Source organism: Labeo rohita, chromosome 18, assembly GCF_022985175.1.
Source record: "Labeo rohita strain BAU-BD-2019 chromosome 18, IGBB_LRoh.1.0, whole genome shotgun sequence".
NCBI lineage: Eukaryota > Metazoa > Chordata > Actinopteri > Cypriniformes > Cyprinidae > Labeo > Labeo rohita.
Genome location: NC_066886.1, coordinates 29,177,396 through 29,202,471, shown reverse-complemented (window position 1 = coordinate 29,202,471; position 25,076 = coordinate 29,177,396). Strand labels below are relative to the sequence as shown.

The following is a 25,076-nucleotide window of genomic DNA, read 5'->3' as shown; positions in this document are numbered from 1 at the left end:
ATCCAAAATGCAGTTTAAATGCAGCTTTAAAGGGCTCTAAACAATCCCAGCCAAGGTAGAAGGGTCTTATCTATCGAAATGATTGGTTATTTTCTAAAAAAAAATTACAATTTATATACTTTTTTACCTCAACTGTTTGTTTTGTCTGTAGGTCAAAAAACTCCCATTTCATTTTCTCCTCCAACTTCAAAATCACCCTACATCGCTGTTTTACCTCTTTTTCCAAAGGGCGTTTGACCTTCTTGGCATGTTCACATAAATACTGAGTCGGTTTGTCTGCAGCGATGTAGGACAGTTTTGAAGCTGGAGGAGAAAAGAAGTTTTTCGAGCTACCCTAACTGTATTGAACCGGAATACACAGAGCACATGCAGAGACAAGACGTGCATCTGAGGTTAAAAAGTATACAATTTGTCATTTTTTTTTAGAAAATAACTGATCATTTTGCTAGATAAGACCCTTCTTCCTTGGCTGGGATCGTTTAGAGCCCTTTGAAGCTGCATTTAAACTGCATTTTGGAAGTTCAAACTCACAGGCACCATTAAAGTCCACAATATGGAGAACATTACTGAAATGTTTTCCTTAAAAAACAGAATTTCTATATGATTGAAGAAAGAAAGGCATGAACATCTTGGATGACAAGGGGGTGAGTAAATTTATCTGTAAATTTTTGTTCTGGAAGTGGACTTCTCATTTTAATGTTGTTATTGCTCAGTGTACACTTTAGCACAATGGTAACCAAAAAAAAAAAAAAAAAACTTTAGCATTACAGAATCTCTTTTAAATACACACTAACGGGTCTCTCCCTTCACTAAAAAACATTTATTCTCCTTATCCAGTCCTATACAAAGCATGCTGGGAACTAGAAATCTACTGCCCAGTTTCCAAAGTTATGAAGATAATTTTATTACATTATACCAATTTAATGCTCATCAGAAAATGTTGGCAAAAGTTTTAATAAAATAATAAATTAGATTTTTTAACTTCCAACTATGCATTTAGGCCTATTTAAGATGTAGTGGACAGCACATTCCAGAGCCCAGTTTATTCGTAGCCCCTTTCTGACCACAATGGTGGACGAAGGTTTGCTACATTTTGATTGGATCTTGGTGGACTAACATAAGCAAACTGTCCAACGGCATCAGATAAAGATGCTAGGAGAACACCCAGACACCTTTTAGAGGGAAAAAAGAATACCTTTGGTACCAAGCCCGGGAAGGACAGTACTTTCTATTGGTCAAAATGCAGTTTCAGCCCTCCACCCACCTAAAGACTGATTGCTAAGGTTTGGCCCTGTGACCATCATAAAAATTCCTTTGGATCTCCAGACGTATTGCTGCTATTTTGAACCAATAATGGGAGCAAAAATGAGCTGAAGGACGACATGCAAAATGTAATTATTAATCTGATTACTGATTAATATAATTACTCTGACTCCATTGTAGTTGTTGCTATTATAGAATCTTTTATGGGATAGGAAAAGATGAACATGAATGTTCAGACAATATAATGATGTGTCTTCGTAAGTGTTGAAATTAACATTAACTAAGATTAATAAATGCTTTATAAATGATTAAATAAATGCAACATGAACATTAGTTCATGTTGACTAATATTAACTAATTGAACTTTCATTGTAAACTATCACCCATGTACAGACAGTTGAATGGAGCAACATTTTGTATATGAAAACATCTATTAGCAATCTGAAATGCACTGGCATGCAGGAGTGAATGGCATTTGTCTTGGATTGTTAAACATGATTGGAATACAAACACCAAAACCAAATGAAAGTAAACAGAGAGACCATAAAACCTATAAAGGCAAATGGGTGGTGATCTGGTGGGGAAAAACAAATTACCATTCAGTATTCGGGCGAGATAATGTGCCCCTCTTGTCTGTCTGTAACATCCAAAATGTCCCAATTATGAATTAATGAAGACAACATTGATGTTAGCCATGTTTGTTATGCTTTTTTTTTCTGTGTAATGATCTTGGCGCATTAGATTTTAATTCAGTTGATTGTTTTGGTCTGGTTCACACGAGCTGTCGGGTACCAGTAATAGACTCAAATATTGATTCCTCTAAATCGCTGATAATTTGTCTTTCTGTTTTTTGACAATGGAGCCTTCCTGGCTAATTGCCGCTCGCAAAGGTCATTTCAAATGAATGTTGTGATTGTGAGGATGAAGTGTGATTATCTGAGTGTTCATCATGGCATACTAAACAGCGATAAATGTCAGCAGGGATGTGGGTCCAAATTGGGCACAGGGAGCTTGCGATGATCTCATTGCTGGCAAACACCTGTAATGACATTTCATCTGTAATCAATACATAGAAGACTTCAAAGGCACTAGTGTCATGCCATCCATTTGATTTGAGCTTTGTTGTAAAATGGAGAGGCCCAAACTATCTTTTGTGCTTTCATCTGTGGAGGGTTTATTTTTCGATATGACATATCTGTGATATAGAAAACAGCTTCAAACAGCCTTAAAATTGGTTCCATGCTGTAATATTTACTGAATGAGCTTACGTTGGGCTAAAACTCTCCAATGCCTACAGGCATTTTCAAAAAAGTTGGATTTGAAGTTCAAATTTTGGTGAACAGTTCACCAAAAATGAAATTCTATCATTTGTATCTGTTTCCATCCAAAGTGTGGAAAATTATATTATTGCATTTAACATTTGCAAATAAGTTACCTTTCTATCCCATCTGTTCAAAAGGACATAATTGTAATTTTATGGAAAACTGGCACAAAATATCATTAATAAAAATAAAAGTTGCTGCAAGCCTGTGTTTTTTTTTTTTTTTCCTGTGTAACAAATGACTTGCGGCAGTTGAAATGCAATTACAAATGCTGTTGTGTGAGACAGTTATGAGAGTTGATTATACTAAATCATTTTGATGACAGACTTTCAAAATGATTAAAATAACTTTTGAGATCACATTATCTGTTGAGGTAAAGTTGCATGAGTTTTTTTGTTAAGCATCAAAGTTTTTTTTCTTCTGTATTTTTGTTTTCCTCATTGTTCATTCACATTTCCTTTGTCGGATAAAAAAATGATCAGGTTTAAGATATTATGCAACGGCAAGAAATGGCAAGATTTTATATCTTTTTATATATTTTATATCTTGGCATTTCCATTCAGAGTTTTTTTTTAAGCCTTATCCCAAAATTTGCATAAGAATATGTGGATGGAAACACAGCTGTTTACTCATCCTCATGTTATCCAAATCTGTATAACAAATTTAAAAAAAAAAAATGTAATTAAAAAGCAGACATTTTGCATATATGTAGCTCCTTTCTAAGTAGTGACAATGAATGTGGACTGGAGGTTTCAAGACTCAAAAATTAATGACTTCTGCGATATATATTACTGGTCCTCTGACATGGTCAGGCACATTATGGTTATATCAACAAACTAGTAACTCCATTGCTTTCAGTTAAAACATTTTAACATTAATAGACAAATGGAAAGAGCTTTTTATGATACTAAAATTGGGATTTTATTATCATAAAATTACAAATTGGGTATAATTTTGTCATTATATGATTTTCAATCATTCGTCAAGCTAAAGTTCAGATTTATATTTTGAATTAAACTGTTCCTCATATAAAGATATGTATAACTTCAGAAAACCTTGAACATTGTTTGTAATATATACTGTATTTTTGGTATTTTTTTGCAACAAGTATCTGTGATTGTACTTTTACCTGCTTGTTGTGTTTTACATTGTTGAGAAGTGAGGGACAGAAGGGAATTTGAATCTGTTATTCACTGATAATATTTTCCCCAGTTAATCAGTCAAGAACTGGATCAGGCTGATTTGTGACCAAATCATTCAGAATCATTCAGTTTTGTGAACTGGATCAAACAGTTCATTGAAACGATCCTCAAATTAATGTTTTTTTTTTTTTCACAAATCGAACATCACTTCTTCCCTCATAGTCTTTCATAAACATCTTTTGTGTTCCATGGATAAAAAAAGAGTTTGAAAAAACATGAGGTTGACGGTTTTCATTTTGGAGTGATCTTTTCCTTTAAGGAGGAATATCTGTGTAGACAGTCACATTCTGGTAGGTTGTAGAATGAAATGATCACATCTGCATTATGGGCTGAGTTCTCAATGTAAAGCAGGTCTGATGAAGGCTTGTGCTGATGGATACTGACTGTTTTTGCTGTTAGCATGATGCTGACTGTCATTGCAAAGCACTCAATGCATCTTGACAGGTTTTTTAGAGTATAAGACATCATGACAGTGAAAGAGCAAAACATTAACACTGGGACAGAATTTAAATAGAAGTCAAATAGACATTTACAGTTTACTCACTTCTATATCATTCCAAACAGTAAAATGGGACTGGGATTAAAAAAAAATGCATAATGCAGTTCATATGACTCATGAGCTGCATTTCAACTTTTTTTTTTTAAATCCATATGATAGATAGATGTTTTATAAGCTTGACAGATCCAGTGCACTCTGAAAATGCTAAGTTAAAAACAACCCAGTGCTGGGTGAAATATGGATAAACCCAGCAATTGGGTTGTTTTAACCCAGCGGTTGGGTTAAAGGTTTAACCCTGTTTATAAAAGCCCCAGTCTGTTCCTTGTTCCTTCCCTGTGTCCAGGTGCGTGAGCCGGTAACAACGCCTGCCCCGAGATAGAACACCGAGGCCAGTGATGTCATGGAGCTCCCTGTCAGCTGTCAATGTCTTCAAGTCATCCTTGTGTGTTCCTGTGTTGGATTATGTCTGTGCTTCATTTATTCAAAGACAGGCTCTTCCACCACCTGCTCTACCGCCGTCGGTCGGCCCCCTGGAGTTGTCAGCCCTGCCTCCTCCATGCAGCTCCTCCTGCTCCAATTCCCTCCTGTCGTCTTCCTGGCTCCTTCCTCAGTCTGGTCCGCCCTGGTTCCTCCTGTTTCCTCCGTGGTTCCTTCCTCCATAATCTTCCCCATGGACTCTGTTCGGCGTCCTCCTCCTGGACGTCCATCCTCCTCCTGAGCCTCCGCCCAAGTTTCTACTCATGCCTCCCTCTGTTGGTGTTTCCACAACATGTGGAAGCACCTTCTGTGAGGGGGCGATAATGTCCCCTCAGCGCCCACAGACTGTTTTGGTTGTGTTTTTTTTCCTCATGTGCTCCATGACCTAGTTTCTCACCTGTCTAATTAGTTTGATCTGTTTCACCTTTGTTTAGTCAATTACCCTGTGTATAAAAGCCCCAGTCTGTTCCTTGTGTCTTCTTTATTAAAGAATTTTGAATTCTCTGTGTTTCCACATCTCCTTGCTTCTTCACCTTATTAGTATTGTGACACCCATTTGCTGGGCTTGTCCAGAAAAATAGTGTCCAAATTTTCACGTTTCTCCTAATAAGGAAGAGAAAAACTCAGAATTTTTTTTTTTTTCATAAATTTCTTTCTTCTGTTTTGCACAAAATAAAATATTTTGAAGAATGTTGGTAACTTAAAAGTTGATGGAAGCCATTGGCTTCCATAGCTATGGAAATCAATGGCTAATGGCAACATTCTTCAAAATATCATCTTAGAACAATAGAAAGAAACTCACACAAGTTTGGAACAACTTGTCGGTGAGTAAATGACAATTTTTATTTTTTATTTATTTATTTAATTTTTTGGGGATGGACTATCCCTTTAAATTCAAGCAACGAGGGGTCTGATTTACTAACAGCTTGCGCCAGCAGAAATCCTCATTTGGTGTATAAAAAAAACTGATGTCAGGATTTACTATGATGCGCAGTGAAAAAAATGTGATCAAAATGGTGATTTTTTGGCTGACCTTATTGTATAATACATTTACCAGCCAAAAAAAGCACACCTTAACCCACGCCTTAACCTTGACATGGCTGGGATTGCTGCTGCCAGGAGGAGGTGCCACAGAGCACAAAGCGTGTTGTAAAAGGGAGAGAATTTTCCCACTCATGTTAATTTATGTGGAATGCCAGAGGATTAGCATCAGCTCTGCATGTTTGCGATCTTACGCTAATTTGTGCTGCTCTTGGTAGATTGTGTTGTTCATTTTGGAAACGAGATGTTGTGTCTGTGTTCTTTAATTTGCACATTGTCAGTCGATCACCCTCAGAACTTTCCACTCTCTTCTGTGCTTTTATGGAATCATACACTCATGCCAATTTGGCTTGTTTATTAAATCTGAGATGCCTTAAGATGGGTCCTTTGTGGTCATTCAGAGAGTGCATGTGCCCTTCCAGTTGTACCTCAGTCATCAGTGAAGTTAGAATGAAGTAGCAAGATATTAAGAACTATTTTACAGCTGAAAGAGTTATGATAATTGAGAAACGAGAATAATTCATGGACAAACAGACCAAGAAACGAGTTTGAGCTTTTTTTTCTTAAGTTTTCTGTGTGGAGGAGTTTGTGAAGTCAGACATCCAGCGCTCTTTTTTCTCTTGTGCTGTGTTGTCTCTCTGCGCCTCACATTCCCTCTCCCTCAGGGTGTCTGTGAGATGTTAATTACCGAATTCTCTCACAGCAAAGGGACAGAATTAGGCCGATAACAGCCAATTTGTACCTCAGTCATGCAAATAAATCTAATATGCATGCAGATGCAGTCATGTCAGGCTCGTGTTGAGTGTTATATCTAAAAAACCTCTGTGCACTCAAAAATAACAAAACAAACATGTGACTGGTGCTTGTCACACAAATGTCACCGGTTCAGTGACAAATAAGAAAGTCAGATTTATAACTGCTTGCTTCAAGTCCTTTCACAACATTTCAATTGGATTAAGGTCTGGACTTTGACTCGGCCATTCCAAAACATTAACTTTGTTCTTCTTTAACCATTCTTTGGTAAAATGACTTGTGTGCTTGGGGTCGTTGTCTTGCTGCATGACCCACTTTCTCTTGAGATTCAGTTCTCAAGATGTCCTGACATTTTCCTTTAGAATTTGCTCATTGCTCTATCAGTGATGGCAAGCAGTCTTGGCCCAGACAGAGCAAAACAGGTCTAAAGCATGATTCTATCACCACCATGTTTTACAGATTGTATGTATATATGTTTACTGATACTCCAGAGGGAAAAACGATGCATTAAGAGCAAGGGGTGTAAACTTTTGAACAGAATGAAGATGTGTACATTTCTCTTATTATGCCTAAATATCTCTCTTTTTTTCAATTTATTACTGCCATTCAGAAACTACAGAAGATACTAACATGTTTCCCAGAAGACAAAATAAGTTAAATTTACCCTGAACCTTAAATTCAACATGTTTCACCCCCTGGCTCTTAATGTATTGTGTTTCCTTCTGGAGGATCAGTGAAAGACGGATCTCAAAATCATACTGTCAGTGTTGGAAAGGGTTCAAATACACAAAAATGCTGGAAAACCAAAGAATTTGTGTGACCTGAAGGATTTTTCTTATGAAAAGCAGGCAGTTTAACTGTTCAGGACAAAGAAGGGACTCATGAACAACTATCACTAAACAAATTATTCAGGTAACAACACAGTATTATGAAACAGGTGTATGTAAACGTTTGAAAGGGGTCATTTTTATAAATTCAACTATTATTTTCTCTTGTGGACTATATGTAAATGTTTTTTATGTATAATATCTTATTCAGGTCAGTGCTATATAAAAAATAACATGCATTTTGTACGATTCCTCTTATTTTGGTAAAATAACATTTTGCAGTTTCTGCCAGGTGTATGTAAACTTCTGGTTTTAACTGTATATGGATTCGATTTAGAAATTAACAACATGACTGAATTGTAATGTATGAATTGTACAAAAAGCCGACATATTGTTCAAATCAGTAGTAATAGTAATGCAAACACCACTAATAAGGCATCTTTCAACCAGACTACAGACAAACCTCAGTGGAGGAGGAAAGGTTAGGTTACAATACTTCCATCAAAGTTGCTCTGTGGAAGGTTAAAAATCACCACCTGTTAGGGATTTGTCAAGGTTTGTTAAGATTCATTAATTCTCAGAGCATGTCTTGGTGTATTAAAGACACACTTGCACCTCAGGCATCTGTGCTCTCAAGCACAGCTGTTTGTCTTATCTCCTGACTCAGGCACTCCTTAAAGGTTGTGTTTCTGTTTGTATACATTACTAAAACTGCCCTCTCTTCAAAAGCTGATAAATTGACATTTTTATGCACAGAAGCGGACATGCCTTCACATGTGAAGTTTAGGGACCCTGTCAATTAGAGCGCAGCTATAGTCTTTACAACAGTTCTTGTAAAGACCTTTCCTGAGTTGTAAAGCAGTCAGTCACCGCTTGAGGATACAATAGAAATGAATGAATAGTAAACTGAAAACTACCTGTTGCCTTTGTCCTTGAATTGACTTCTCTTATAAAACAACATTTTTTTCATTGTAAACTTTAATACAGCTCTCTCCTAAATAATTATTTAATGGAAAACACACTGAATATTACCGGGCAGGCTCTCAATTCATTAAATGATAAGCAGTTTCCTCATGGAAGTGGTTTATACAGTGTACTTCAGCCTCTGCTCTACTGACATCCATTAAAAAATGGACTTTTGTCTCCTTGCCATTGTACATCTGCACTGTTTGTTTTTTTTTTTTTTTGATTTGTTTTGTTTTATTTTTGTTTTGTTTTTTCCTCCAAATACCATAAACAAGCATAAATTCTCAAACATTTTTCTACATTGTACAACGTACATGTACATCAGCTGGACTAACTTGAAATATAGGGTTTTTTAGTAGTTATTTGAGGATAAGAATCAATTATAATACTATTCATGTTATATGTTATTGACAAAATATGTTATTTAATTGCCCTTTTTGATGTAAAAACTTCAGTTCATCTCTATAATGTTTTTTTACTAATAAAAACTGTTCCAAAAAAGCTTTAGAGAAAATATTACCTTTCAGCCCATATTAAGATGACAGTGGTGAGGATAAACTAGTAACTACACTATTACAAACTATTTTGAAAGTATGACATTGCAGGAAGGAGATATGAAAACAGAAAGAAAGTTGTATTTCTTTCTTTAAAAACAGGGCTATCAATATAACAACCATGATTACTCTGATGATTTCTGACAAGCCTTTAGAAAGAAGAATGAAACTGTAATAAAATCAGGATCAATAACAGGCCCGAATTTGGCGAACAAAAGTGTTTCAAATAAGTTTTGTTAAAATACTATATACTAAGATATAATAATAAAAGATTATGCCACACTACTTAAGGTTTTCATTTCAATAATTAAATTTCTTTCTTTCTTTGTTTCTTTCCATGATCAGGACAGTTGTACGATAAGTCCTTCATCCAGATCTGAAAGGAATTTACCGAGAAATGTCAATGGAATGAAATCGAAAAGAAATATCCCTATCAAAAAAATTCCATTTCACAATTGGAGAAAATATATATATTCAATAATTTTTACAATTATTATTATTAGTATTATTTTAATCTTTCAAAATAACAAATAACATGAACAAATGAATCAACTGGTTTAAATAAATTAACTGAATAAATTATTCTGTGATTCACTTATTTAGACTTTCCGTGGGTTTAGTTACATAGCCCATGGATAATACTATCCTTTCATTTGTTCCAACATTTATTTCTATATTCAAAATGTTATATATAAAAAAATAATCTCATAATGTAATTTATGCAGTTGTAGTTGTCGTGTAAATGGATTTTGATAAATGATAAAATTGGTCTCAGAAAAAAGGTACAGTTCTGTAGCTGGGGCAGTACCCTAAGGTACAAAAGTGAAAATCCCTACCCCTAAACGGGTCATATTCCTTTAGTACCTTAAAGGAACATTTTAGTACTTTGAAAGTATATATTGGTACCTTAAAGGTACATATTAGCACTTTAAAAGTACATATTAGTACCTTTTCACTTTGTACCTTAGGGTACCGCCCCAGCGACAGAACTGTACCTTTTTTTCTGACAGTGTATTGTGTGTGGTGTTAATTAGTAAGTAATTAACATATGTTTAACATTATGTATCATAAATAATTATTAAAGTGCATTTTTTCCCCACTTGAGAACCATGGGAATTTCCAGAGTGAACCTGTGGTGAATTAATCTACAGGTTGTTCTACAAAATGCCATCACGACTGAACGGCTTTATTTCATTTAGTCGACTACAGTTTGGACATGATATCAATTTTTGCTTCCCATGGAGGTCAGGCAGCTATTGATCAACCTGTTCTGAGTCTGTCAAATTTTAATCTGATGTTACTGAATGCATTCAATGCTCTGAAGGCCAATTTTGGGAAATATGGGAAAATAAATGACTCTTCTAAAAATGTCCATTAAGCTATAATGTTATGAGCCATAAATGTAAACTAGTATAATGTACACCACTTTCTGGGTTTCAAATAGCCTATGAGAAGTTGCACTGTGCAATAAAGACTATTTTACGAATATTGTGGTGTTTTGAGTATGTGTATTTCTATAGGCTACTTACACTCTTATATAATTGTCAGGCTTTTATAGTGCAAAACATACTTAAAGTGGGTACGTTGAATGAGGTAAGAGACAAAGCATAGGCCATATTATATGCAAATATTAACAAGAATTTGAAAGACTAGGATGAGATGAACAAGTAGTTTAAAAACAAATCAACATGCATCATGTATTGCTTTTTTAAAACATATTTATACATTTATTTGCTTAATAGTGAATGTTTATTCAGTGTCACATCTGCCTTTTTTCTTTTATTTTTCCCCCAATGTTTACATCTCTCTGGGTGCAGCCGTGCGTGTGTGACGTCAGAGTTTTAAAGTTGTAAGTCCGAGTAAAGTGTTCTTTTGTACTTACTAATACAACGCTGGACATTAAATTTCCGAGCTGAATTTAACAGCGTAACTTCTAAAGCATCTAACACACTATTGAAATTGGATATTAGAGAGGAGAGTGAAATATGAAGAGGCTTACAAAACGAAAACTGAAGATGCAAAGATGTTCCAAGAAACAGGTTGGTGTTCAGTCTTAACTCTTCTTCTGCTGATGGATACTGCGGTAATTTTGGGGTAATGTACACCTAGATTAGGTGGCTGTAGTTGACGTGTACTGTGATGCAGTGACTGGAAGTTTTAACAATGTGCAGTGATTTAACAATGATTGTATATTTGATTCAGAGTCACAATCTTACGGTCAATTATAACTATTATTATAACTGTCAATTATAATGTCAATCATAACTAAACAAAAAAAAAAAAATTATGAACTTAGTATGAACTTAGTTTCTATTTAAGATATAATGATAAGACCAAAAACATATAAACATTAAAATTCCAAACATATTGGCCATAACTGTAAATTTGTAAATTTATATCTTAACTGACTTTTCATTAATGTAATAGTTAACCACTGTTTGTGGTCTCCCAGTGGTGTACATCGTATGGCCTTTACATTATATGATTAATTTACAACAAAAACAGAAGAAACTTAATGCATTTATTTACGATATATATATATATATATATATATATATATATAATTTATTTATTTATTTATTTGCATTTGTTCTATAATGAAATTGAACCAGCTCAGTACCAACACATTTCCCACCAAATCTTTTTCTTGAGTTGGGATGTGTGCAAAGAATTGTGAGTCATTGGAAGACGCAAAGGATGCACTTGATGGGTCCTCCAAAATACAGCGAATGAAGGATGAGAACGAAGGCTGTATTCTAAGAATCCTTTATGTGGAGCTTGACATCAACAGCTTGATGACCTGGCAGATGAGGTATGCAGCCGTCTGATTGAGAAGCACCCAGCATCACTGTTATATAAGCAGCTATAAAGTGTTGTAAAACCTTTAGAAATTAAAAAGAGATTATCTGGAAAATATTTACTTTGTGTGAAGTTAATGCTATTAGTTTTTCATTTATGGAGCAACAGATTTTGTGTGAAAATAAATCATACAAGTGGTGTATTTTGTTTAAAAATCTTATAAATGAGTGAGGTGGCAAGGGGGCTCACCAGCATGGGGTAAAAGGCACACAGTATTGATACAAATACTAAAATATTTTTTTGTTTGTTTGTTTATTTTTTAAATACTGTAAGTTAATACTTGTTCAAAACAATCACTTCGGCAAAGTTTACTATTTTCTGCTTATTTTGATAAATAAAAGAACTAATTTTTGTTCAATAAATATACTGTCATTAAAATATGTTAACATAAAACATATTTTAAAATACAGAAACAAAATAATTTTAAAATATAAAGATTCTGAAAGCACTGAAGGAGATCCCATAGTAATTTAATATAGATTTACAGTAGTAACAAGAACTGATATTTTATTACATGATGTCATTAATATAATGTTTTAAAATATGATGGTTTCATTCTAAACATGTGATTACAATATCTAAGATGGACACCCAACATAATATATGATATTTACTATAAAAATCAATGGTGCCTTTTACCCCGGTGCGCCTTTAGCCTCATTGTACCCTACTGATAATAAACATTTTTAATTCAGTTCATTAAAGTATAAAATTTTTCATAATAAAAACCTTTCACAGTAGCTTTAGAGAAAATATTGTCTTTTTCTTATATTTTTTATATGGTAGAAGGCTGTTCAGATTTTTTTTTTTTTTTTTTTTAACTTCATGTCCCCCTAAATATTCTACATTTGCTTTAATTCAGAAATTAATAATGCATTCTTAAATTATGACCATGTTTTTTTTGTTGTTGTTGTTGTTGTTGTTTTTAAATGTTTTTTTTACATTTACTACATAAAAGATTGTATACAACAGATACTGGGCAACTTTTTTTTTTTTTTTTTTTTTTTTAATTTCATATTTGTTTCTCTTGAAATGATTTTGCAAGTTTCATATTTTCATTCTAGATCGATGGTACTCAAAGAGAAACATCAAGAACTGATCATCAGTGGAGGAGAAGCATCAGTATCAAACATTTCACAACTGAAAATCATTTGAGCTCCTGACAAACTGAACAGAAGCCAACAAATCTATCACTTGCCTTCAGTGTGGGAAGAGTTTCCCATTTAAAGGAAGACTTAATGCACATAAGCATTTACATTTGCAAAAAAATTTCAGTTGCCTACAGTGTGGAAACAGTTACAATTGTAAAACATACTTTAATAGGCACATGAGAATTCATGATGCAGAAAACCCTTTTACCTGTGCCCAGTGTGAAAAGAGTCTCTCCACCCAAGGAAACCTTAATGTGCACATGAAAATTCACCTTTCACTTTCCCTGAGTGTGGGATGAGTTACCAGTGTCATTCATACTTGAAGTATCACATGAGAATTCACGCCTTTTACCTGTATCCAGTTTGGGAAGAGTTTTACTCATAGAGATTAACCTTTATGGCATGTGAGAATTCACAGTGGAGAGAAGCCTTTCACGTGCTTTCAGTGTGGAAAGAGCTTCATGTGTAAAGAAAAGGTTGAGATGCACATGAGAAGTCACACTGGGGAAAAGTGTTTCTTATGCCAGTTGTGTGGGAAGACTTTCACATGTGCATCAAATACTTTGTTATGAGGTCATTTAACTGTGAAAAGTGTGATTCAGATCTTAATTTGGCATCAGCTCTGAAGTACATTTATTTTAAAATATTTATATACAAAAGTTATATGAACCAAAGAGTACTTATCTAATTAATATTTATCTTGGATAATTTTATTAATCTCAGGATCAAATGTTGTTATGTCAGTAATGATTTTTTATTCTTATTTATTTTCACTAAAGGGGCAAGAGCAGCACAATGTTGTTTTACAGTGTTCATCTGACTAAATGTGACTGGTTTGTAGAATAAATGTTGATCCTGAGGACTGCAGTGTCGTTTTGGATATGTATTATTCTGCTTCTGCACAAGTCAGTAAATTAATACAATGATCTATTGGAAATCTAGTGGATATTTCTCATCATCTCCCCAAAGAAATGTATGTGTAACTGTAATCAATTATATATATGACCCTGGACCACAAAACCAGTCTTAAGTCACTGGGGTATATTTGTAGCAATAGCCAAAAATACATAGTATGGGTCAAAATTATTGATTTTTATTTTATGCCAAAAATCATTAGGAAATTAAGTAAAGATCATGTTCCATGAAAATATTTTGTAAATTTCCTACTGTAAATCTATCAAAACTTAATTATTTTATTAGTAATATGCATTGTTAAGAACTTCATTTGGACAACTTTAAAGGCAATTTTCTCAATATTTAGATTTTTTTGCACCCTCAGATTCCAGATATTCAAACAATTGTATCTCAGCCGAATATTTCCCTATCATAACAAACCATACATTAATAGAAAGCTTATTTATTCAGCTTTCAGATGATGTATTCATCTCAATTTTGACAAATTGACCCTTATGACTGGTTTTGTGGTCCAGGGTCACATATGTTTCAGAGCTAAAAGTTGACCCAGCTGAGTCAGTTGAAATACTGAAATGTGGATGCATGATGCTTTTGGAATCACATGTATAAACATTTGTCTTTCTGTCATTTGTTCATTTTGTTTATATATTTTAAAACAGAGATTTTTCTTTTTTCTTTTAGAAAATCACCAAAAACGTTGAATATTTTAATATTACCACTCTTTTCTCTTTTATGTTGGCAAAACTGGTATATACAGTAGTTTTAACTAAAATTGTGAACCTTATTATAGTCTCCAATGTATTGAAAATGCCCTTAAAACCAACAACTGGAAAACAAAGATGAGAAAATTAAAAGATTTTCTTTAAATTGACATCCTGAAATATATAACAAAATTAATTTGCATTGCTTATAAATACTTGAATAGCAACTTTGTTAACAGCTTAGTTTAGCAGTTTCAGAATGCATGTCTGAAGTGTGACTGTTCATTATTTAAGTGATTAAAGTAAACTAATTTAAGAACACATTTAAGTCTTTAAATTATTTTAACACAGTCCTTGTTTTACTCATAAATTAAAAATCTTTTTTCAACGTGTAAAAGCAGCAGTATGTGCTAAGCGTTTGGCATCTCATTTACAGCTGCAAGTCTCATGACAGAGCATCACATGTACAACTCCTTGTGTTTTATCTCTACGTATAGACATCAGAACATTCGTAGCGTTCTGCGCAGCGTTAATTCTACTTTTTAGGTGCGTTTCCAGGGGTGAGGCTGAGTTTCATTCAAAATCCGATGTGTGATAGTCCTACTCGATATCATTTGACTATCGAACAAAAAGGCGTTAGAATTTATTACAGGTGTCCGAATCAACAAATTCTTCTTCAGCCCGCGGAAGATAAAACGATGTGCAACACTGGCGTTTTTGTGCATTTGCGATATTAAAACGGTTAGTCAGTGGTCGTGTATTTTTTCTAGGAACCAAACTCAGAACTGAATGTTTATTATTCACTGTGTGCATCTCACTGGGTGCAGCCATGTTTGCGTGACGTCATACTCGCGCGTGTTGACAAAATCAGAGCTGCTGTGGATTTTTGCACGAGTTTCGAAGTTGTAAGTTGGAGCTCTATTGTACTTCCAAATACAACGCTGGTTCAACGCAACACAGCATAACAGCTGAAACATGTCTGACATATGTGTGAAAATGGAGTTTATTAAAGAGGAGAGTGAAGACATGGGATATGAAGAAGCATACAGAACGAAAATTGAAGATACAAAGGAAGAAACTGGTTGGTGTTCATCATGTTTTCATTTTTTATTAATGACTGCTGGTGAATAATAAGGTAACTTTCAGGCAGTACATGATAGTAGAGAGAAATGATGTGCATGTTGCTCATGTCATTGTACATTTGCCTCTGTCTCAGGCTGAGGACCTGTATATTTTAAATACTGATTTGACTTCATTCAAGATTCAAATAGTAGCTCCTGAGTTCTTTCTTTCTTTTCTTGGAATGATTCAAAAAAGGACCTACTGTAATTTTGATTCACCAAGGAGCAAGGAGGTTTTTGCATGTTTGTGATGTGTACTGCAGTTATCTTGTTCAGTCTATGTTATTGTGTGCAGCCCATTAGGACAACAAGAACAAGATGTGTTTTCGTTTTTGAGCAAGGAAGTTTTTGCATTGGAACTCTTCGCATATCAGTATATATTAGTCAGGTCCATATATATTTGCACAATTTTCATGATTTCAGCTCTGTATGGCACTAGAGCAGATTTAAAAAGTGCAGATTTTAAGCTTTAATTCAAAATTTTATAACATAAAATATAACATTGAATATATAAAAAACCATTTTTATACAGCGTCCCACATTTTTCAGGGGCTCAAATATAATTGGACAAATAGATATAATCATAAATAAAATGTTAATTTTTAATATTTTGTTAAGAATCCTTTGCATGCAATGACTGCCTTACGTCTGGAACTCATGGACATCACCAGAGACTGGGATTCCTACTTTGTGATGCTTTGCCAGGCCTTTACTGCAGCTGACTTCAGTTGTTGTTTGTTTGTGGGTCAAGCAAGTGGAATGCATGCTCAATCGGGTTGAAATCAGGAGACTGACTTGGGCATTGCAGAATATTACACTTTTTTAGCATTAAAAACTCCTGGGTTGCTTTTGCTGTATGTTTTGGGTCATCATCCGTTTGTACTATAAAGTGCCGCCCAATCAACTTTGCTCCATTTGATTGAATCTGGGCAGACAGTATATCCCTATACACTTCAGAATTCATCCAGCTGCTTCTGTCTTCTGTCACATCATCAATAAACACCAGTAACCCAGTGCCACTGAAAGCCAGCATGCTCACACTGCTCCACCATGTTTCACAGATGATGTTGTATGCTTTGGATCATGAGATGTTCCAAGCTTTCTCCATGCTTTTTTCTTCCCATCATTCTGGTACAGGTTGATCTTAATTCTGGCATCCAAAGAATGCTTTTCCAGAAGTGGTCTGGCTTTTTTAGATGTTTTTCTTTTTTTTGGGCAATCTGGTCTTGTTTGCACCTTGTGATGAACCCTCTGTATTTGCTCTTGTGAAGTCTTCTCTTGATTGTAGACCTTGACAGTGACATGCCTACTTCTGGAGAGTGTTCTTCACCTGGCTGGATGTTGTGAAACGTTTTTCTTTACCATGGAGAGGATCATTCAGTCATCCACCACTTTTGTCCTCTGTGAACGTCTAAACCTTTTCATGTTCCTGAGCTCATCAGTGTGATCTTTTTTTTGCTCAGAATGTACCAAACTATTGGTTTGGCCACTTCTAATGATTCTGCTATCTCTCTGATGAATTTGTTTTGTTTTTGAAGCCTAACAATTGTCTGTTTTACTTGCAAGCAGAGCTCTTTTGACCACACGATGTGGGTTCAGTGCAGCAGCTTCCAAATACAAATAGCACACTTAGACTGCATGTCCATCACGAGGCTGGCGTATTTTTTCAGTTGTTCTCAATAGGAGCACTGCGTTTTTTAAAAAATGGCAGGAGCGTGCCAAGTGCTGAGGGTGTTTTTTTTTTTCTCAGTGCCGGACTAATACTGACTACCCTGCTTCTACTACAACTGAACAACTTTGGAGAAGTTAATATTGCTTGTTTCCGAGTATTGATGTGTTTACCAGATGGAAATGCCAGATTGTTATGAAAAATAATGCTTGGAGAATTCGTCACGTGTCTATCGTATTACTAAAGCATATTTCATATCATAGCAACTACAGCGTCTCAATGGAAAAAAAAAAAAAACACTTTCCTCTCAAGCGCTCACAGCTGGGCGTTTTCAGCAGAGCGCCTGGCATTTTCATCTGTCTAAAAACACTTTGGTGGACACGCAGACTTAGAATCAATTACAGACCTTTTACCTGCTTAATTGATGTAGAAAAAATTAAGGAATAGCCCACAACTGTACATGAAACAGCTTTTGAGTCAACTGTCCAATTACTTATGGTCCTTTGAAAAAGGGGGAAGTACATATTAAGGAGCTGTAATTCCTTAACCTTTCCTCCAATTTTAAGAATACCCTTAAATTAAAGCTCAGAGTGTGCACTTTAAGCCCATATTCATTATATAACTGTAACTTGAATATGTTTTGGTCAGCAGCTAAATAATATAATATGTGCCTGACTGTATATATAAAGGCAACAACAACAGCAGTTGTAACCATTGCATGTGAGTGTACACATTTTAATTATTATTAAAAAAATACTTTTAAGGTGCATTTTCAATGTAAAAATGTATTTCAGCTGTTTCTAATTCATAAATATCTTTAAGGTTCTGGGAAATCACACTATGTGATATGTATGAATAGAGATAGATAGATAGATCATTATTAGGGGCCAAGCACCAGAGGTGCGGTGGCACCTATTGTATCCGTTGGCGTTATTATTATTCTGCTTCTTCTTCTTCTTCTTCTTCTTCTTCTTCCTCTTCCGCCGCAAGTCTATGGCAGCCTATAGAACCGCTTGCGGGAAAGTTGTATAATTTTGCACACTGATAGAGGACAGTCCCAACATTAACCATAGCAAGTTTGGAGTCTCTAACTCAAACTCTCTAGCGCCACCACTTGTCCAAACTTTCAAAAGATTTATGCTAATAACGTTTGAACCGTAAGTCACAGAACAAAAATTATTTTTTCCTCTGATTCCTTGGCTTATGCCGAGTCGAATGGACACCAAAATTCAAAAATCGTAAGGTTTAGTTTTTTCGCTATTCTCAATTGTTCGTAAAATCTACTTTTTGGAACTCGTCCTAGGCCGTTGCACCGATTGTCACAAAAATTGATCCATATCATCTTCAGACCACGCTGGCAAAAAGTTATGGAATTCAAGTCGATTCGTCCAGCCGTTCACGAATAACACGCGAAAGAATTCTACGAAAAGCTAGCAAAAATCAATGTGAGGCTGTATCTCCGTAACAGTTTGGCATATTGACACCAAACTTGGTGTGTGTTATAACAAGCATGACCTGAGGCTAACTGCAGTGTTTCGGTGCAGTGCCCCCTAGTGGTCAGGAGATACAAAAAATGGCTATTTTTCTTTATAACGTCTGAACGATTTGTCCAAAAATCACAAAACTGGTCTCTTTAGATTCGGTGTGTCATACCGAGTCGAACCATATCCAATTTTCCCATGTCAGCCATTTTGGGTGTCGGCCATTTTGAATTTAGTTTTAAAATGCTGTATCTTGAGAAAGGATTAGCGTATCGTTTCGACATTAATTACAAAAATGTTCGGCACCATGCCCTGAATGTACATAAAAATTTTGGGACCAGCGCCACCTTGTGGTCAAAAGTTATAACGAAATTTCGAAAAATGCTAATAACTTTTGCGTACATTAGCCTATTGAAATGAAACTGATTTTGATAGATTCCTTCGGTAATGCTGAGAACACCGATACCAATTTTGCCAATTTTGTCTGAACTTCCTGTCCGCCATTTTGATTCATGTTGAAAACCTACTTTTTCGAACTCCTCCCAGACTGTTAGTCCGATCTTCACCAAATTTGACTCAGATCATCTTCAGACTACGCTGGCAAAAAGTTATGAATTTCGTGTCGATATACGAAACCGTTTTCGTTTAGCGCATCAACAAATTTGCTGGAAAGATGCCAAACTACATCTGAGGCTGTATCTCTGCAAAGCTTTGACATAATGACGGCAAACTTTGTGTGTGTCATTGTCATTTCACACAGAACACGTCACATCAATTTGAAAACAGCACCACCTGTTGGTCAAAAGTGATAAGCCATTAAATTATATTATTGGTTGTATTTATGATTTTTCAGCCTTTTCAACTGATATCATTCTAAAATGACTTTAGTTACTCATTGTTACAGTCGGTCTGTTGCTCCTTGCCATGCTTAGCTCCTCATTCTGCCTCTGTTGTGCTTGGCCCCGCAATTGCTGCTTGCAGCTATATTATTTATTTATTTTTTCTTCATCATGATATCAGGACAGTTGTATCACAAAGTAAAAACATGTTCATTCTATACATTAATTGCATTTTATTAAAGGAGAAGTCCACTACCAGAACAAAAATTGACAGATAATGTACTCACTCCGTTGTCATCCAAGATGTTCATGTCTTTCTTTCTTCAGTCGTAAAGAAATCATGTTTTTGGAGAAAAACATTTTAGGATATTTTTCTATATAGTGGACTGATATGGTGCCCTGAGTTTGAACTTCCAAAATGTAGTTTAAATGCGCAGAGGATCATTTCGCTTATCTAGAGAAACAATCGGTTATTTTCATAAAAATAATACAATTTATATACTTTTTAATGTCAAATGCTCGTCTTACTCTGCCTGAACTGATTTTTTTCCGGTTCATGACAGTTAGGGTATGTTGAAAAACTCTCAGCTCATGTTCTCCCTCAATTTCAAAATCGTCCTATATTGCTGTTTTACCTTTTTTGTTACCTTTTTTGATCTTTTTTGCATGTTCACTTTGCAAAGATGATTTTAAAGTTGAGGGAGAACATGAGATGGGAGTTTTTCAACATACCCTAACTGTCATGAACCGGAAAAAAACAGTCCAGGCAGAGTAAGACAAGACGAGCGTTTGACATTGAAAAGTATATAAAACCCTTCTTCCTTGACTGGGATCGTTTACAACCGCATTTGGGATCATTTGAAGCCGTATTTAAACTGCATTTTGGAAGTTTAAAATCGGGGCACCATATCAGTCCATTATATGGAGAAAAATCCTGAAATGTTTCCCTCAAAAAACATAATTTCTTTACGGCTGAAGAAAGAAACATGAACATCTTGGATGACAAGAGGGTGAGTACATTATATGTGAACATTTGTTTTGGAAGTGGACTTCTCCTTTAATTACATTTTGACTTATTTATTTAACTTGGAAAACATCAACATTAAGTGTAACTGGGACATAAATTTACATTCAATTAAAAAGACAAGGATTTTAGTTTCTCATTTTAGAAAACCATGGCACATCATTGATTTTAAGGTGGTCACAGCATGAAGCTGTTTTAAAAAAATGTAGGCAGCACAGTTTTATTGCCTTCCAAGAGATCTTCTTGGTACATTATCTGTACATTTTTGTTCTGGAAGTGGACTTCTCATTTAATAGAAAATTGTTGCATTAGGTTGCATTAACTTGACCTTTTATATGAATCTTAGTAAACCAAAAAAGTAAATAATATAGATACTGAACCACTTTTATTTAATATTTTATGTTTGTCCTTTCTTAAATTATTTTACAATGTGATTTTTCTATTCTAGATCTGATGGGAATCAAAGAAGAAAGTGAAGAATTGAATGAAGACGAGGAGAAACATCAATATCAGAAACCCAATCACTTCACAGCTGGGGAAAATTGCTTGAGCCTCTTAAAAGCTGAAAATAATTTCTCAAAAACAAAAACAGAAGCCAAAAAATCTTTCACCTGCCCTCAGTGTGGAAAGCATTTCACCACTAAAGGGAACCTTAATGTGCACCTCAAAATCCACACTGGAGAGAAGCCTTTCACCTGCTGTCAGTGTGGGAAGAATTTTGCCACTAAAGGAAATCTTAATGTACACATAAGAATTCACACTGGAGAAAAGCCTTTCACCTGCCTTCAGTGCGGAAAGAGTTTCCCGTTTAAAGGAAGGCTTAATATGCATATAAGAATTCATACTGGAGAAAAGCCTTTCACCTGCCCTCATTGTGGAAGGAGTTACCAGTGTAAAACATACCTTAATAGGCACATGAAAATTCACGAGGCCCAGAACCCTTTCACCTGTGCTCAGTGTGGAAAAAGCTTTACAATGAAAGAAGGCTTGAAACGTCACATGAGAATTCACACTGGAGATAAATCCTTCACCTGCTCTCATTGTGGGAAGGGTTTTATACATAAGAGAAACCTTGATTCACACATAAAGATTCATACTGGAGAGCCATCCTTATGTGTTGAGAAAGCGAAGAGTTTTGTTAAGTGTGAAACACAAATAATAATCGAAAAGGAATCATTCACATGCCCTCAATGCGGCAGGAGTTTCACAGATAGAGCAACGTTTAATACGCACGTGAAAATTCATACTGAAGTAGAGCTGTTCACTTGCCTCCAGTGTGGGAAGAGTTTCCCATGTGAAGAGTATCTTAACAGACACATGAAAGTTCACACTGGAGAACAGCCTTTCACCTGCTCTCAATGTGGAAGTTGTTTCACAGACAAAAGAAGCCTTAAGAAACACATGAGAACTCACGCTGAGGAGAAACCATTCACGTGTTCTCAGTGCGGGAAGAGTTTCACACGTAAAGAAACCTTTAATGTGCATGTGAGAGTTCATAATGGAGAAAAGCCTTTCGGATGCCTTCAGTGCGGAAAGAGCTACCCATATGAACGATGCCTTAGGAGGCACATTAAAACTCACGCCGAGGAGAAGCCTTTTACCTGCTCTCAGTGTGGAAGAAAATTCACAGAGAAAGGAAGCCTTAAGATTCACATGACAATCCACACTGGAGAGAAACCTTTCGGATGCTCGCAGTGTGAGAAGAGTTTTAGACGTAAGGGAGGACTTAATGAGCACATGCGAATCCACACTGGAGAAAAGCCTTTCACGTGCCTCCAGTGCGGAAAGAGTTTCGCCGTTAAAGGAGGGTATAATTTGCACATGAGAACTCACACTGGAGAAAAACCCTACGTTTGTCAGCTGTGTGGGAAGAGTTTCATATTAAAAGCAATACTTCATATGCACATGAGAGTTCACACTGGAGAGAGGCCTTTCGTGTGCGTTCACTGTGGGAGAAGATTCAGACGGAAAGTAAACCTCAATCTGCACACGAGACTTCACACTGGAGAAAGGCCTTTCGTGTGCCAACATTGTGGGAATACTTTCACGTGGGCAAGAAGTCTCAAACAACACATAGCACGATTTTGTAAGGTTATTCAGTGCTGATCAGGATGGAACATGTTTTACTTTAGCAGCAGCCCATAAAACACTTGAACATTCATGCAAATGAGTAGAATGTTTTTTTGGTGAAAGCATTTTAAAGAGAACAAGGTAAAACTGCTTGGTGTGTGGAAAGGCCTTGTCAAGTACCAGTGACTTGGGACGTCACCAAAGAATCCATAATGGAGAAAGACTGTACAAGTGTTCCTAATGTGGAAAGATTTGAATCCAATCCGGACAACTGAAATGTGAATATGTATTATGGCGAGAAGACTGAAGCTGTACTTTATAATTAGTTTGCAAAGTAATTGTTATGTTGTTGATGAAAGATTCCATTTGTTTTTGTAAATAATGATAAAGATGTATACACAGTGTATTCAGTGTGTAAGGAAAATATTTTGTTTACTTATGGTTACACCACATGACATTTAGTCATTAAATTTAAGCTTTTGTTGAAAGTGGTATATATATTTTTTTAAACATATGAAGTTAACATAAATACAAAGAGAGTATTTCATGTAAATGTTGATCCGTTAGGACTGCAGTCATGTATTGAATATCTACATTTCTGCATCTCTATATTTTATTATTGGTCACTAAAACTAACAAATATAATTACATTTCTCCTATAACTTACATATATAAGTTGAAACTAGGAGTTTACATACACCTTGCAGAATCTGCAAAATTGTATTTTTTTTTACCAAAATAATAATTATTATTATATAGAAAATAATAGTTGAATTTATAAAAATGACCTGTTCAAAAATAGATTTTTGATTCTTAATACTGTGTTGTTACCTGAATGATCCACAGCTGTTTTTAGTTTAGTGATAGTTGTTCATGGGTCTCTTGTTTGTCCCGAACAGTTAAACTGCCTGCTGTTCTTAAGAAAAATCCCACAATTCTTTGGTTTTTCAGCATTTTTGTGCATTTGAATGCTTTCAAACAATGACTGTACGATTTTGAGATCCATATTTTCACACTGAGGACAACTGAGGGACTCATATGCAACTATTACAGAAGGTTCGAACACTCACTGATGCTCCAGAAGGAAACACAATGCATTAAGAGCCGGGGGTGAAAACGTTTGAACAGAATGAAGATGTGGACATTTTTTCCCACTCATTTAGCACTGAAGACAAAATAAGTTTCATTTACCGTAATCTTCAAATTCCCTGGCTCTTCATGAATCGCTTTTTCCTTCTGGAGCATCGGTCAGCATTTGAACCTTCTGTAAAGGTTGCATACGAGTTTCTCATTTGTCCTCGGTGTGAAAAGATGGATCTTAAAATCATACAGTGACTGTTGGAAAGGGTTCGAATGAACAACTGTAAACTTTTGAACAGGTTAATTTTCGTAAATTCAGCTATTATTTTCTTTTGTGGACTATATGTAAACATTATGTGAAATATCTTATTCAGGTCAGTACTAAGTAAAAAATAACATGCATTTTGTATGATCCCTCTTATTTTGGTAAAATAACATTTTGCAGATTCTGCAAGGTGTATGTAAACTTCTGGTTTCAACTGGACACAAACACAGCAAAAGCATTCCTATTCAAACATGTCACCCTTTTGTACTTTATTATAAGAACACGATTTGAGAAGTAAATGTTTTAATAAAAAAATTATGATGGAAAAGTGGGCTAGGCGTTTAGAACCATTGTTTGTGTACTATGTACCAAGATAAATAAGTACATGGATGACATATATGATCTATCTCATGTGTTACTTTAATGATAAATACTGATTGTTTTAATCTTTAAGAACTGGGTATTATCAGAAATGTTAAAGGAGAAGTCCACTTCCAAAACAAAGATATACATATAATGTACTCACCCCCTTGTCATCCAAGATGTTCATGTCTTTCTTTCTTCAGTCGTAAAGAAATAATACAATTTATATACTTTTCAATGTCAAACGCTCGTCTTGTCTTACTCTGCCTGGACTGTTTTTTTCAGGTTTATGACAGTTAGGGTATGTCGAAAAACTCCCATCTCATGTTCTCCCCTAACTTTAAAATTGTCTTTTTTAAAGGTTTTATCTTTTTTGTTAAGGATGTTTGATCTTCTTTGCATGTTCACTTTGCAAAGACTGGGTCGGTACTTTTGCAGCGATGTAGGATGATTTTGAAAGGATTTTTGAAGTTGAGGGAGAAAATACGATTGGAGTTTTTTGACATACCCTAACTGTCTTGAGCCAGAATACACAGAGTTCAATAAGAGCAAGGCAAGATGAGTGTTTAATAATAAAAAGTATTTAAATTGTACTTTTTTAATGAAAATAACCAATCATTTCGCTAGATAAGAC

At 35.2% G+C, this 25,076-nt stretch overlaps 1 protein-coding gene across 2 annotated transcripts; it reads left to right on the top strand.

The window, feature by feature from the left end:
• The first annotated feature begins 15,094 nt into the window (after positions 1–15,094).
• LOC127180458 (gastrula zinc finger protein XlCGF57.1) lies at positions 15,095–23,191 on the top strand. 2 transcript variants are annotated; one of them, XM_051134499.1, is made up of 2 exons: positions 15,095–15,611; positions 21,113–23,191. In XM_051134499.1, the coding sequence occupies exons 1-2, from the start codon at positions 15,506–15,508 to the stop codon at positions 22,768–22,770; spliced, it is 1,764 nt and encodes a 587-aa protein (XP_050990456.1). In that variant the 5' UTR covers positions 15,095–15,505; the 3' UTR covers positions 22,771–23,191. The 2 variants fall into 2 exon arrangements, with proteins under 2 accessions (XP_050990456.1, XP_050990457.1); XM_051134500.1 differs by lacking the exon at positions 15,095–15,611 and adding an exon at positions 17,980–18,040.
• Positions 23,192–25,076: the final 1,885 nt, after the last annotated feature.